General features: G+C 41.4%; 1 protein-coding gene across 1 annotated transcript; it reads right to left on the bottom strand.

The window, feature by feature from the left end:
- Positions 1 to 1,485: 1,485 nt before the first annotated feature.
- On the bottom strand, positions 1,486 to 8,014 carry LOC121300619 (transmembrane protein 161A-like). Its single transcript, XM_041229229.1, has 12 exons — positions 7,904 to 8,014; positions 6,790 to 6,893; positions 6,614 to 6,697; positions 5,972 to 6,069; positions 5,351 to 5,507; positions 4,744 to 4,895; positions 4,212 to 4,269; positions 3,851 to 3,994; positions 3,319 to 3,432; positions 2,886 to 3,060; positions 2,571 to 2,667; positions 1,486 to 2,291 (listed from the first exon to the last, which is right to left on the bottom strand). Exons 1-12 carry the CDS (start codon positions 7,904 to 7,906, stop codon positions 2,005 to 2,007), a joined length of 1,473 nt encoding a protein of 490 aa, XP_041085163.1. The 5' UTR covers positions 7,907 to 8,014; the 3' UTR covers positions 1,486 to 2,004.
- Positions 8,015 to 14,705: the final 6,691 nt, after the last annotated feature.

Here is a 14,705-nt window from a genome sequence, read left to right as displayed (position 1 = left end):
GCCCTACCCATTGTTTTTAATGAGTCACGTTTTCATGTAATGTCTGTGTGTCTCTAACTTATTCTCATTTGTAGTTAAAAAAAAAAAAAAAAAAAAGTTCTCTCTTTTAAAGCCACCGACCAATATAACTGCATTTCAGTCGGATATAAGCACACAGCTTGTAAATTTAGCATACATTTCCAATCCCATACACCAGGAGTAGTCTTGGATATTTAAACCAAATACCTGAAGCTAACTAAGTGTAATCTGTCTGTTTTAAAAGTCATTTTAATCCAGTTTGAAGATGTCACTTGAAAACAAACAAATACACATTAATGTCAAGGCACCAAGTGTTTTTGAATGATATAGTATTTATTTATTTATTTGTGAAGAAATACTGAAAGTTTTAATAAAACCAATGACGAATGTTTTGAGAATAAATCTTTTTTTTCTATGTCTTCAATAATTGTTTATGGATGATTAATTTATTTTTTGTAAATATTTTGGACTCAGAAGGTGATTTTATGCACTTCAGACTATAGAGAACAGTAATAGTGCTATTCAGGTAATATTAATATTTATGTATGTGCAAATTGCTTTAATTCTCTTAATTTACCCATCGTTCACAACATCTTTCTTCATGGTTTTCCTTCCTTTCAGCAGGAAGCCAGGTGGGGACTCGTAATAAGAGCAGACCAACATAGAGAAGAGGGTCTCGGTGTTGTACCTTCGGAGAGAGTTTTCATAAGTGCAGACCAACATGGAGAGATGTACCTTTGGAGAGTTTTCAACAGATGTATAGAAATGAATAGCTCAACTTCACAGTGATAAGAGAAGCAGGGAAACCGGCTCCAAGCTTGTAAGAGTATCTGTTTTACTATGCTGACAGAAGGACAAGACAACGTAAAGTAGGGTTACCTTTAAACACCGTTCTTTTATCATTAAAACTCACACACATCAGTTCTCTCAACATGTTTCTCCGATAAATTTATTCTTTTATTCATGATTTATTCTTTAGATTCAACTGCTACAGAGAAAAGGTTTTGCTTCTTTTTTTTTTTTTTTCCTAATAAAAAAAAAAAAAAAAAAAAAAAACTCACACACACAAAAAAAAAAAAAAAAAAAAAAACTTTAAAAAAATTGCAAGGTCAATCAATCCAGATTGATCAAGCACAAAATTGAAATAGCTTCATACAAACTTTACGGATAGCTCCAACTAAAATAGTTTGCACATGGCCAGAGCCTTATGTTAGGTATGGATTTGTGACTGATTTGCAGCTATAAAGAAAACGTATGCTATTAAGAGAACTACCCAAGCCCTAAACTCTGTACATAAAGAAATACTCCCAATGGAGTGCTCTGCATAGAGTACTGTCTCAGCAGTATGAGGGAGACGAGCAAGCAGCTGTGAAACAGATTCTTGCAGGGTCTCCTGGCTTGACAAGAAACAACAAAGGGCTTCAAATTCATGCGGTCCAGGCACTTATTGAAATACTGGTAACTTATTGAAATACTGGTAAAAAAAAAAAAAATTTGATCCTATTTTCAGGCAATGGACCAAGCAGCCCCCCCCCAAAACATATTTTACTAAAAGGGTCCAGTGCAAAATTGCCAGAAATTGTTAAAAAGAATCAGCCATCTGTGTGTCGCTTTCTAGCAAGTAATATTTTTGCAACTTTCAGAAGTCGTCCGATCAGATCAGTGCCATCCTCTGAGCTGCCAGATTCAAAATCACCCTGGCTGTGAGCCCGAGATTTCTGCTCTACAACATCTTTGATGCAGATTAAATATTTAAATTAGAAAAAAAAATAATACTGCAAGAATATATGAAATTCTTTCAGCAACCTTGTTGGTAATATCTATAGCATTTGAATTCCTAGCAACCACCATGTAAGCTTGTTCACAGTCCAATATCTTCTCCTGGCTGGATTCAACAGCTCAGCAGTAGAGCGATCAATCAGTCATTGAATCTGCTAACTGCTTTAGAGTCCAAGACAAAGACAGCAGTGACACACTGACCCAAGACTACGACTGCACGAGGTACTGGTGGAAGTAGACTCCGAACAAGCTGGTGATGAGCTGGCAGGCTGCCATCCACCAGGTGAGGAAGGCGAAGAGGCCACGGTAGAACAGGGGAGTGAAGACACTGCGCAGGGAGCCAAGGGCCTCTGAGACACGGGCCACTGTCGCTTGGATGTCCTCCTCCATCTCCTCCCCCTCCTCGTCCAGGCTAGGGGACAGAACCACAGGGGCGGGGCGCACGGCCGGTGTCACCCTAGGGGACTCGGGATACAAACCCCACGAGTAATCACCTGGAGAAAATGAGAGGGAGGATCAAATAATCTTCAACCATCCTTTTACAGTGCCGCCCTAAGGTTACTCGTACTACACAAATCTCAGACAGTTTTAAATACATTGCAATTTGTGGTAAATGTTTCCATCTGTGTCTGCTAACACAAGTTTGCAGCCTTGTTATTCACAGGTGTTTTGTGCGGCTGTCTGGAATGGGCGGGGCACTTTGCAGCTTTTGTTGACTTGCCTACATCGGATTGATATGAAGTACAGACACTGTTTGGTTGTCCTTTACTCACCCATTGATTTGAGTAGCAGGGTTGAGAACAGCATGGGCAGGATGGGTCCCAGGTACTGCAGAGTCACGACAGTCAGGTAGCAGAAGATACGAGTCACCTGGAAAGAGACCAGCATGGTTAGGGGAGAGCGAACAGACTCTGATCATCAGAGATGGAAGTAAGGGGCCTATTGCATAGCAGTTACATACATTCCAGGTTTTGACACAAGCCTGCTTGGTGGGTAGGTGACAAGCTCCCTTCTAAACTCCCAGTCCAACCAGGAATGGATCACACTGCTATGCAGCGGGGAGCCCCTGGCTCAGATAGGAGCCTCACCTTCCTCTGGATGTCGATGGCAGCGATGCGTCCAGCCTCCCTCTTCATCTGCTGCACCCAGCGGTCAGCCAGGTTGAGGTAGGCCTGCAGGTGGATCCGATTGACTGCCAGGCGCAGCGCGCACAGAGCCACCACCGTCCACAAGCGCACAGAGTCAAAGGTGGAGCTGGACATCCTGGAGAGACACACAGGGGAAATCAGAAATCAATACCAACGCAGGGCTGACAGTGAAACACAGACAGACAGAGACACACACACACTGCTGTCTCAGACAGGATCTGCATCTCACTGGACCGCACAAGTTAAGTAAATACATATAAAATAATACCTAATGTCGTTACATTTGTATAGAGCAGTGATCCTATCAACAGAGTAATGAAAACACAGCAACCCCCCCCCCCCCCCCCCCCCCAGTTCTCTTCTCTGTACTCACAGTGTGATGGACTGCTTGCCAAGAGGGGCGTTCTCCAGAAAGTCGCGGGTGATGGGCTTCACCCAGAGCAGGACCACGATCACGGGGGACAGGAAGCTGGCGTGCAGGAGAATTCTGGGAAGAACAGAGAGAGAAAGAGAGAGTTGGAGCTGAAAGCAAGACAGCAACACACACAAGCGTGGAAGGACATCTCCTTTGTGTACAAACTTCATGAACTCCTACATCTCCTACACTGTGTACCAGTCCGAATCTCCTCACTGTCTTTTTACCTTTACAGGAAAAACTGGAATGGGTGAAACTGCTATGCAGTAGGTCGTAATTCCACCCCCAATTTAACAAGTGAAAGGCCAGGGAGGGAGTAGTATTAATGCTTTAACAAGCAGCTGTAATCTGCAATTGCTTGTGTTAGTTGAATATACTCTCCACCCCACCCCTGCGTCTTCAGTTCCGAGTCTCAGCATCACAGCTCTAGGTGCCACTAAACCTCTACAGCGCCCGGGCGTTGTGAATCGCAACATTCCGAAGCGCTTACTGTATCATGGGCCTGTCTGATGTCATCTTGAGAGCGTTCAGGTGGGTCTGAGCCAATCGGAGTCCAGGGAAGGCGAGCAGGGCACCAATGAAAGAGCAGAAAGCAGCCAGGCCCAGCTTGACAGTGAGTTTGGTGAAGGGCACCCTGCAAACACAGAGAGGAGACATTAAACAGCAGCCTGCAGAGTACAGGGCTGTACAAAACGAGATGGCAGAGCACCTAGGATAGAGGTTTAACTTGGAGTTAAAACCTTTAAACACAATCCAAGCGTTACAAGCGCAGGAGGACTTTGGCTAAAGGTTCAAGCGTCACCAGAAATCTATTTCTAGTATTTCAAAGATGTTTAAATGTAACTTATGACCACTCCCATCCCTGCTGCCTGAGGAAAATCTCCAAGTTATCAAACAAGTTTGCGAAACCTGGAACATAAAAACATAAACAGTGTATTATAAAATATCTAAAAAAAAATACAAAAAGATCAATTACGAGTTTGTGGTTGAACATAAGGGGTGTACTAATGTCATGATACCACACATATCACGACACGCAGGTCTCAGTGCGATGTGTATCACGACACATGTGACGGCCCTGACGGGCTGCACAATAAGATCAAATGGTCACTTAAAGATGGTCAGTTTCGTTAACAGTTAGGGAGAGTACGTCACCAACTAGAAAACACACTGTGTTCTCCATTCAAGAACCACTTGGTGATCTCCAATGTTCTCCTTTTGGTCTTGCATCCTGATATGAAGCGATACAGACCTCACTTACGATACAACAGCTCATGCAAGGAAAGTATCACAACTCAGCGATGCACAATGAATCGTTTCGCCCTTATTTAAGACACAGAGATGCATTGGGATCGTCTGACTGTCCGATTTAGATTTGATTACCAGGCTCCAGGCCAAACTCCAGGTACTCGTCTCGCACAACCAGCACCAGCATTGCGATCAGCAGGGTGAGGAAACCGAAGGCCAGGCACACCGAGCGCTCGCCGCCCTCCTCCGAGCGGAAGTAGTGACTCATCAGGGTGAAGAGCACCTTGCTGGGGAGCACCGGTCAAGGAGGGGTAACCAGAGGCACGGAGAGGTGGGGAGATCCATTCATCCTTCATTCACAACAGCATGAAGACGACAAGATATGAGCGAGTTTTATTGCAGTGTTTCTCAAAGTTTTTTTGGCCCATGGCACATATTATTATTAACCCTAAGATTCCAAATGTAAAAAAATGTTTACAATGCAAGAGATTTATCAAATGGCACATGGATTAAAATTGAAGAGTACTGGATGGCTCTAGTTCCACTGCTGCTACCTCATTATTATTATTCAGGGTGGATGCAACAGCAGTCTTATTCCCATTCCTACTACTGCAGTATTCCAGATGATGCCAGTTGCATGCACAGCCCTGAGGATCAGCTCTGATAAGATGCCAAGCAGCATTACTCTCAGTGATCAGATCAATGTTAAGCATGCAAGTTACAGAAAGCCTGGCAAGGATACAGGGAGAATATGAGGGTAAAGAGGCACCAGATGGCCCCGATATTGACCTCCTTGCTGCCGTCCACCAGGCAGTAATATCCCTCCGTGAACAGGGAGACGCCAGCGGCATAGACAGCAAAGTCAACCAGCCACTGGTACTCCAGGAAGAAGCGCAGCACTGGAACGCAAGGGAAGAGGACACCCAGGTTCAGCATTACCAAGAATATCCCACCGAGTCACTAACAGAGCTTCTGCCCTCCAGATACTGACCTGCCCTGCTTACAAACTGGATTTCTATAACTCTGGGGTAAACTAGTGCTTTTTTTTTTTTTTTTTAATATATTCTTGTAAAATGTTAATATTCCAAAATTTTGAATTAGCTGAAAAACAAAACGCCTAATTCCAGGGATGGAAATAAGACTCCTAAAAAAAACTAAAAAAAAAAATTGGTATTAAATAATCTATTAAAAAGAGACTGTACTGCACATCAGAATGCCTGCGATTTATTTCAGAAGTCACTCATGCATTGGTTTCTTCTGCGTCTTTTCGATTCAGCGGCGTGTAAATTGCGCTGGATGAACACGGTTGTTTTAGCCTGTCCTATATTGGACACTGTGCTCCTCTCCAGTGTGTCGGACTCACCCAGAGCGTCCAAAGCTTTGACAGGAGCAGCTTCCAAATGCAGGTCGATGTCTTTCGGCACGGTTAGCGGCTTGTTCTCCGACACGCCGTTCTGCCTCCTATTAAAACAGGGAAGTTGATCCGCAGAATTGTTTGCTGAAGTTGCAATGCCGTTTTGTTCACTTGCAGTTATGTTCACTACAATTAGAATCAGTTACACTAAAAAGAGACTTAAACAACTCCACAAATTAACATTGATTTATTCTAAATAACCAGCAGCAACCACAGGTACAAACACACAAACATGCCGTGGAATTTACTGATTTATTTATGTGTAACCAAACGTGATTGAAAATACAAGAGTAATGATGGAATGACAAATAAATGCACAAGTGAACTGTAATCGATTAATTACAATTACACAGGTATGCCAAGGGCTAACTACAATTACACTGCAATTAATTATAAATTACAATTCTAATTGACCCCAGCTGGTATACTAAATAGTCAAATACCCCGTACTTAAAAGATGCAGCAAACACTGTTGGAGTTCTGAGATGCACAGACTGGCACCCTGATCTCTGCCTCTTTCTGAGCTACACAGACTGGCACCCTGATCTCTGCCTCTTTCTGAGCTGCACAGACTGGCACACTGACCTCTACCTTTCTCTCTTGGTGTTCTTGGGTATCTGCTTCCCAGCCAGCGCACACAGCTCCCCCTCCGAAGGGTGTTTGAACCTGTACAAGCTGTGGAAAAAACTAGTTTATTTTAAAAACGATATCCCTGTGTCTGAGTCTGATTTCCATCCCTGCTCAGTGTGGAGCGAGGGGGTGCCTACCTGCCGTTACAGATCAGCCAGCGAGCGAAGGAGCAGTGAGGAGCCAGTCTCTGCATGATGCTAGCCATCAGGAGACTGACCACCAGCTGAATCCCGATCAACGCCTGCCGGAGAGAAAACAAACAGAAACCATTTCAAAAGACAATTCCAATTCTTTTTTTTTAAATCAATTCCAATCTGTTATGTCAGGGGTGTTTAAAGTGGTCCCTTCCACTCCTGGTCTTTGTTCCAACCCTGTTCTAAATTGTTAACTAATTAAACCTCCATCCAGACCCTGAAGTAATTCATCATCTCATTTGACCTGTAAAACCTGGAGTGGAATAGCACCAGGACCGTGATTAGAAATGTTCAAGGTGCACTGCATTGCAGAACAGCCCAAACAGCAAGCGCTTTGTAGACGGTTCCTCTTGAAACGTGAGTAACTTGCGCAGTCTTTGATAAAGAAGCATGCACCGTCTGTCCCTCTAGCAGCGTGGGTTAGGGTCTGCTGTCCAGCCCATCAAACTGTCTTACAACAGGGTTCATACGTTACAAGAGTACAACACAGAGGCAGGCACTGATACAATGCAGGAGGTAGGACAGCTGGAATCAAGATGCATTTTTGTGTTCATTTGCACTCCTGAAGTGAGCCCCTCTTGCAAGTCCAACAGGTTATCAGTGAGCCACAACCTGAGGCTGTGGTAGATCTTTAACTGGCGACACCTCTGCTGGATCACGGCTCTGAGGACAACTGTCCCAAGTCCCAAGTTTTTGTTGAAAACACAAAAGTTTGCAATGGAAAATGTAACTTAACTACTAAAGCAGTTTTTTTTTTTTCATCGCTAGGCATTATAGATCTCCAATTGTATTAATTCATTTTGAATTACAAGGTGTACAACAGTAACAGTAAATTTCGTTGCACGATCACTAACCAAATGACACCCAGAAAACAGCGCTGCATCAGATTTACTGTACATAAGTATTTCATTTGCATCGTTCAAAAACACAACTACAGTAAAAATGCGATTTATAAAGTGGCGTTTTGTAGCAGTTTAAAAGCTCATCCACAGTAATGCGATGTGAGGTTTAGTTACAAACTGTTTATAAATCAAGCACGGTGATACATTACACTTACCATTCCGGAAAGATTTATTAAAAATAATAATACATCAACTGCTCACTGAAACGCTTCACTCGGCGTTTGATCGTTTCAATCAAGCAGTTTGCCTGTCATACACCAGCTGGACTTTGCACATCGTAGATCATTGCTCAGGACCCGATTCCCTGGTCAACACTGATTGGAGGAGCCATGACTTAGAATGGTGATGATTGGACTGTTTAGAAAATATGACATGCAGGAGGCGGGATGATCTACTGAATCAACCAATCGCACACCATTAAAGTTGAACGTGTACGAGATTTGGCGATATTGAAGGAAAGGACACTGGGAATTGTAGTTTTTAAAGAGTTAAAATACACATGACTTTACACTGTTTTTTATTTTTTTGAAGTAGCACATTGATGTGACATTGCATTACACTGCCAATGTAGAGATATGTTTTCAGCTCTGGAAAGACAGTTTTAATTAAAAAAAAGATAAGGAAAAAAGCCCTATGCTTTCTTCTGATATGAAGCTCAATGTTAGAATTAGTTTTCAACGCAGTCAGTCAAAAATGATTAAAATTATTTATAAAAAATAAAACAACAACAACAATAACATAATAATAATAATAATAATAATAATAATAATAATAATAATAATAAATAATAATAATAATAATAAAGTGTACATACCCCATAAGTCATTGCGTCTTTGCTCATCTGTGATTTTGCCTGCACACAAATAAACAAGCTGTCAATGTGACGTGTGACAGGCAGGGATTCGGAGAGGTAAATGGCTCGATTTTATGCAGTTGTGTGTTTATTTTGTTCGGCAGTATATGCAAACTGACGTGTTTAATAATTCATGCACCGCATGGTTCGTTTACCATAAAAGGTAAGAGGTAAAAATAGCCCCTCGTATTTAAAGAGGCAGTCCCCATTTGTCTTTTTTTTTTTTTTTTTTAAATAGTGGATTAAATAAACTGTACCTCTACATTACAATCAGTTTCACGAATATACACATTTTACTCAAAGCATGTTGATCATTTGCGTGCTACATATCATATTCATACTATTTCAGTGGGTGTGTGTCTTACTGGCCGTGCAGAAGCGGCATTAGCTCTTACAAGTTATCTCAAAGAAAGGTCAGAATGTGTCCACATTGTCGTAGTACCACATTCATACAGACTTAGAGCCCAGCATTGCGCATCAGGGAAAAAGCAAAACTGACCTGCACTCTCCTACATGAGGGCTGGGCTCAGGGCTAGTAAGAGTTCCAAGCCGCAAAGTCATGTCGCTGCTGCTAAACATTTGCTTTTTACCGCAGCGTTGCTTATGCAACACGCTCCTGAACTACTCTGAGGGCGGCCTGGGAATACCTTTAATGTTAATCTTCCCATGGCAAGCTTTGAACGTGGCTTGGTCCTCACACGTCTAACACGCACACATGCCCGGAGAGCGAATTATGCAAATCATTAAGATTGGGCCGCTTAAATATTCACGTTGAATAGCGGGACCGTGGAGGCAGGCTGTGTTAGTAGTGTTAGCTTGCATTAGGACTTTATTTCTTCAAGGGCATTTTTTAGCCTATGCGTTGGCGGCGTCGAGTTGCTAGTATATAAAGAGAGCACCCGGTTTAGTATTCTGGGGCGGCTATCGCTATGGAAGACAGCTAAGGCCCCGTTCTGTTCAAGAGATTGGTCTGGTCGAACATGAGCTAGGCGAAGAATGGCATTCCTAAATAAATAGAGTTAAGGGTCAATAAATGAAAAGTCCTGCACATTCTCTTTTTTTTAACCCATTAAATGTCGTTGTTATAAATAACAACCAGTGCCAAATTCTTTCCCGATATTTTAAAATACATCCTATTGAATTCCTGCAAGTGAGGGAGAGGGAGGGAGAGATAGGGAGAGGGTGAGAGAGGGGGAGAGGGAGAGAGGGAGTGGGAAAGAGGGAGAGAGGGAGAGGGACAAGGAGAGAGGGATAGAGGGGGAATGCCCTGTACTGTAGATTCAGAAACAGGCCAGGAAGCTGCATTGCAGGCAGGCAGAGGCATGCATAAAAGATAAAAGCTAGCCATGTAAACAAAACGTAGAGCCTCAAACCCAGCCTATATGGATTGCATTGCACCCGGGATAATAACACACCGTTCCCCGATGAAGGGGAGTGACACCTCCAAATATTATCTCCAGGTTGTGTCTTCATACCGTTAATAGGAGTTCAAACAAAAAAATGTACATCTATGTAGCCAAGACATTTCTTTTATTTTTTGGCCGGTGCTTCTGAACTGTTCCTTGTAGTTCAGTTAAGTTGTGTGCATTGGTTGAGCTCATTTGAATTAGTGTGTGTGTGTGTGTGTGTGTGTTTTTTGTATTACTGTATACATCATCTTCTTGACCAGATCTCCCTTTAAAATAAGATTTGTGATCTCATTGGGACTTTCCTGGTTAAATAACAGTTACATAAATAAAATAAAACAAAATCAAATAACTATTGTTTGAAGCAGAACAAAAGAACTTGAAGGATCCATTCTAGACTTCATTGATCTATACCTATCTCTATGTCTATAGATAGAGAGATATACAGGATTGTCCTGTAAGTTATGTCATGTATCACTCTGATCAGGATGTTCTCTGTGAAACAGGGCATACCTGCAAGACACCAGCAAGGAATAGAGAGACATCTAATATTAACAACTACCATCTATCTATCTATCTATCTATCTATCTATCTATCTCTCTCTCTCTCTCTCTCTCTCTCTCTCTCTCTCTCTCTCTCTCTCTCTCTCTCTCTCTCTCTCTATATATATATATATATATATATATATATATATATATATATATATAGACATGATGCAGGGTGGTGAAAAAGACACTGTGGTTTATAAACCTGTTCTTCAGATGCACATACTGTGCAAACAAGCCTGGGGGAGCAGAGCCTTGGCTTTGCTTAATTAAAGAAATGCACTGGGTGCTCAAGCAATAATACCCACAGCTAGATAGCTGGCCATCTAAGTGGATCATGCACACAGATAGATATAGATACATGCTGTCTAGAATGGATCCTTCCATTCTAGACATCAATCTAAATGTTTCTTTAAATCTGGATGAAGATAGATCTAGTCCAGTTTGTTTATTCAGTGGAGGTGTAATTCTGGATTTCTGATGGCGTGGTCGCTGTTTCGTTTGCTGGATGAATAGGGAGTTAGAGGGAAAGACAAACTCAGTACAATTAATCAGAGCAGTATTGCTCACCCATGTGAAATGTGACAGGGCAGCAGTAATTCGAGCTGGCAGGCTGCCTTTCAGCCTTTGCAATGCTAGCTTTACTGCAGCCTCGTCTGTCAGGGGCAGGGCACTCACACAATGACACACTGAGATTTGCTGGGGAAATTTTCCAGCCTGAAGCTGTTTGTTTGAGAGACACAAGCATGGACTGAAACTGTCTTTCACTCCCCAGAACATTATACGATATCCTAAATATCTGTATTATTTTTAATTATGTGTGTGTGTATATATATATAGATAAATAATAGACACATATATCTCATATTTTTACTTGTTTAGTCATGTCATTTCTGATCGGCGCTATATTTTCCTGCGTCATTAAAATAAAAAATGCAAATACAAATAAATATGCTAATGCACGGAGAAAAGACAAACGAGGGGGGTGTGAATGAAGCCCCATTATTTTGTTTTATGTTCGATGGTGAAGCCGTTCCCACACTGCTAGTCTGGATTTCCTGGAGAGGCTCGGGGGGGGGAGGGGTGGTCAAGGAAGCTGTGATTGGCTCCCCATTGTCTGCTGGTTGTGATCTATTCATGCCTAATTTAAATACATGCAAATGAGCCTTTTCTTTCCCCCTTCCTTTACACGCCTTACATCTGCATGGTTCTGGCATAGCTATGGCAACCAGGCAGACGAGACACATTTCAATCCTCTGGAAGACGGGCATTAGATTCATGAACATGACATTGCAGACACAGCCGCATCCCATGGGGGGTGGGGGTGACAGAAGGCAAAAATAATAAAATACGAGGGGGGGGGAGGCTATGGAACATCAGAAATTGTGGGAATGAGATGAGAAAATGGAGACAGGTTTGCACCCTCGTTGGAAGCGAACTGTTTCTTGAAGAGGGGTCCTGCTGTTCTGTCTGGTATAGCACTGTAATCCACGCATTAGTTATTCTCCCGATAACTAAAGAGCTCTCCTTGTTATTTCACGACTGAATCATTTGTAAATGTGGTTAATTCAGGGTTAGGCCACGTCCACAGTAAATTGTGCCTGTACTATAATTCACTGTAAAAGAGACATTCACCGAGTCACAGTTTTCAATGTTTCCCGATGTGTAAGTTAAATAGTTCAAATGACAAAGGACTGTACCATTTGTTCGCTCTTTACATCCTTGAGATTTAGTTTGCAAGGGGTCCCAATAAACTCGCATTATCCATAACCAGTTAAAAACTCAGTCATCCAACTGAAGAGATACAGGAGTGGGGTAAACGGCACTACAGTGAGAGTACAATTGAAATGTTGATGGAGTTTTGCTTTTGTAAACCATCATTACACATTGTGTTGTACTGTACTAGCTGTGTTTATTCTCTGCTATTCATTATCCCATTGTAAGGGAATGACAGTCACCTAGAAACACAGCCAGTGGTCAGTTCATTCTAGTTTTCCTGTCAGGCATTTCCCAGTACATATCTATACAAGTTGTTACCATGAGCTGTTTGGGCGTCTTTTGTGGTCTTCTGGGCGATGCGGCCTGTTTAAAAGACAAGATCCCCAGCAAAGGGGGGGGGGGGGGTGTGTGTCCTAGTGAAGCTAAACAAAATCTTTCATGTCTGAGATTCCAAATACTGTAATTTACATCATTTTCTCTGATTGAGTCAGAATGCTCAATATCAGGTATAGCTTTGTATTTTACACCAGTTGGTTAGTATATCGCTTCATGCATTTTTCTTAGGAAGAATACAGTGGAAATGTTAAGTGTACATTGGAAATGTTTGGAATCACTGCCAGCGGGCTTTCCAAGATTAGAGCTGATCAGGGTCTGTGAAATCAGCCAAGTGTGTTTGAACGCAGCCCTGTGTGCAAACGAGATGCAGATATCAGTGACGTCTCCTTATGCTTTTCTTAAATAAACATCTTCAACTGCTGATCAACTAACTGCTGTGTGATTACTCATGGGCTAACATGTTCTGTGATTTTATGTCTGGCTACCATGTGTTCATTCTTTCTAGCTGTGCTAGTCTTACCATGTTTGGTCCCCGGTATTGTTATATACTAGGTAGGAAAGTCGGCTACATGTAACTATTCTGTGCAGAATAGAAAGTAAAGAACCCCAAAGCGATTCTTTCTCTCTGAAGAAAATCTGAATCTGCCCGTCCTGAATCTCTCCTGAACCAGTTTGCCTCAGTGATACACAGCGGGCTCGCTGGCCACGGCTTGGCACTTATGCCACCCCACACTGACTCCCCTTGAAATAAAGAATCCATTCACAGATTACCTTTCTACCGACATAATGTAATGTAGTAAAACAAAACAGTGAAGAGTTTTTTTTTTTTTTTTTTTTTAAAGCATTTCAGTACAGGAGACTGTGTTTATTGGGCAGTGTTTTAACATAAAGCACAGTAGTGATGCACAATGACATGAATTATTCAAATGAATACAGGGAATAGTGCACAGTAAATGCTGATCCTGTATGGGCATGCTTTTACATTTGAATCTCGACGTGTGTTAGCCTTTTGAAAAACAATGCACTGATTTGTTAATCAATATAGCCCTATCCATGATGCGTTTCCATTAATATCAAGGATGCAGCATGCTTCTAGATCAGAAGTGCAACTTGCACATATTTTGTTTTTGCATCTACAGTAATTTAACTTAAAAGATTGCATACCCTCTTACTTAGAAGTGCTGCGTTTGTTAATGATTTATAATAGGGGTGCCCATGTTGAACCTTGATCAAGTATTGTTCCTACTGCAGTCTGCATGCTCAGTTTAACATGCATGAACATATTAAAACAAATAAAATTCTGTTATCTTAAACCCTTGTAATAGGATCTGTCTCATTTAGATAGTGAAGATAGTGCCCCATAATTTGAGGTCCAGCTATACAGAACCTTTGGGCTTCGTGACATCAATATAACATTCTGTTAAACAAGAAGGATGTAGGGTATTGGGCTATATACATTAATATAATTGAATAAAGTTCATAATGCATTCTGGATGCATTTTCTATGTTGCTTTTATGCAATAAACATGCTGTTGTATTTGTGTTTTTTTTTAATATAAAGTACATCATGTAGGCAATTATGTTATTTTTAGATGAAGAAATTAAGTACTATTAAAGCACGTTCATAATCAGTGTGGTGATAATTATATCCGTTAATATTATACATTGTATTTTTATATTAACCGCAGATGTCGATTGGAGTAGGTCTACACAATTTGGTTTGTATTCATCGTCTCATCACTTTCTGCAAAAAGTTGTTCAGACTTTGCTGATAGGACGCTACCCGATTATATTGCACAACTATTTTGCCAATAGGCTATTATAATGGCCTTTCTTACAGAATTAACGCAGTGTGATAGACACTAAAATTACAACCATTTTTACATTTTATTTTCGTTATCATAACAAAAACCGAATTTATAAAACAGTCTCCACCACATTTTTTTTTTTTAATTTTGCCTTTAGCAATAATAACATAAAAAAACGCATTATTGTGTAAACCAAATGATCTACTAAGTGCACAAGTCAAAGCTCTGATATGCTTGTTATTTTTATGAACACGTATTTTCCCCAAGCAGATGCTGCGTGTGGGACGCA

The sequence above is a fragment of the Polyodon spathula genome, chromosome 26 (genome assembly GCF_017654505.1).
Source record: "Polyodon spathula isolate WHYD16114869_AA chromosome 26, ASM1765450v1, whole genome shotgun sequence".
Taxonomy (NCBI): domain Eukaryota; kingdom Metazoa; phylum Chordata; class Actinopteri; order Acipenseriformes; family Polyodontidae; genus Polyodon; species Polyodon spathula.
This window is presented reverse-complemented; position numbering and strand designations above follow the sequence as displayed.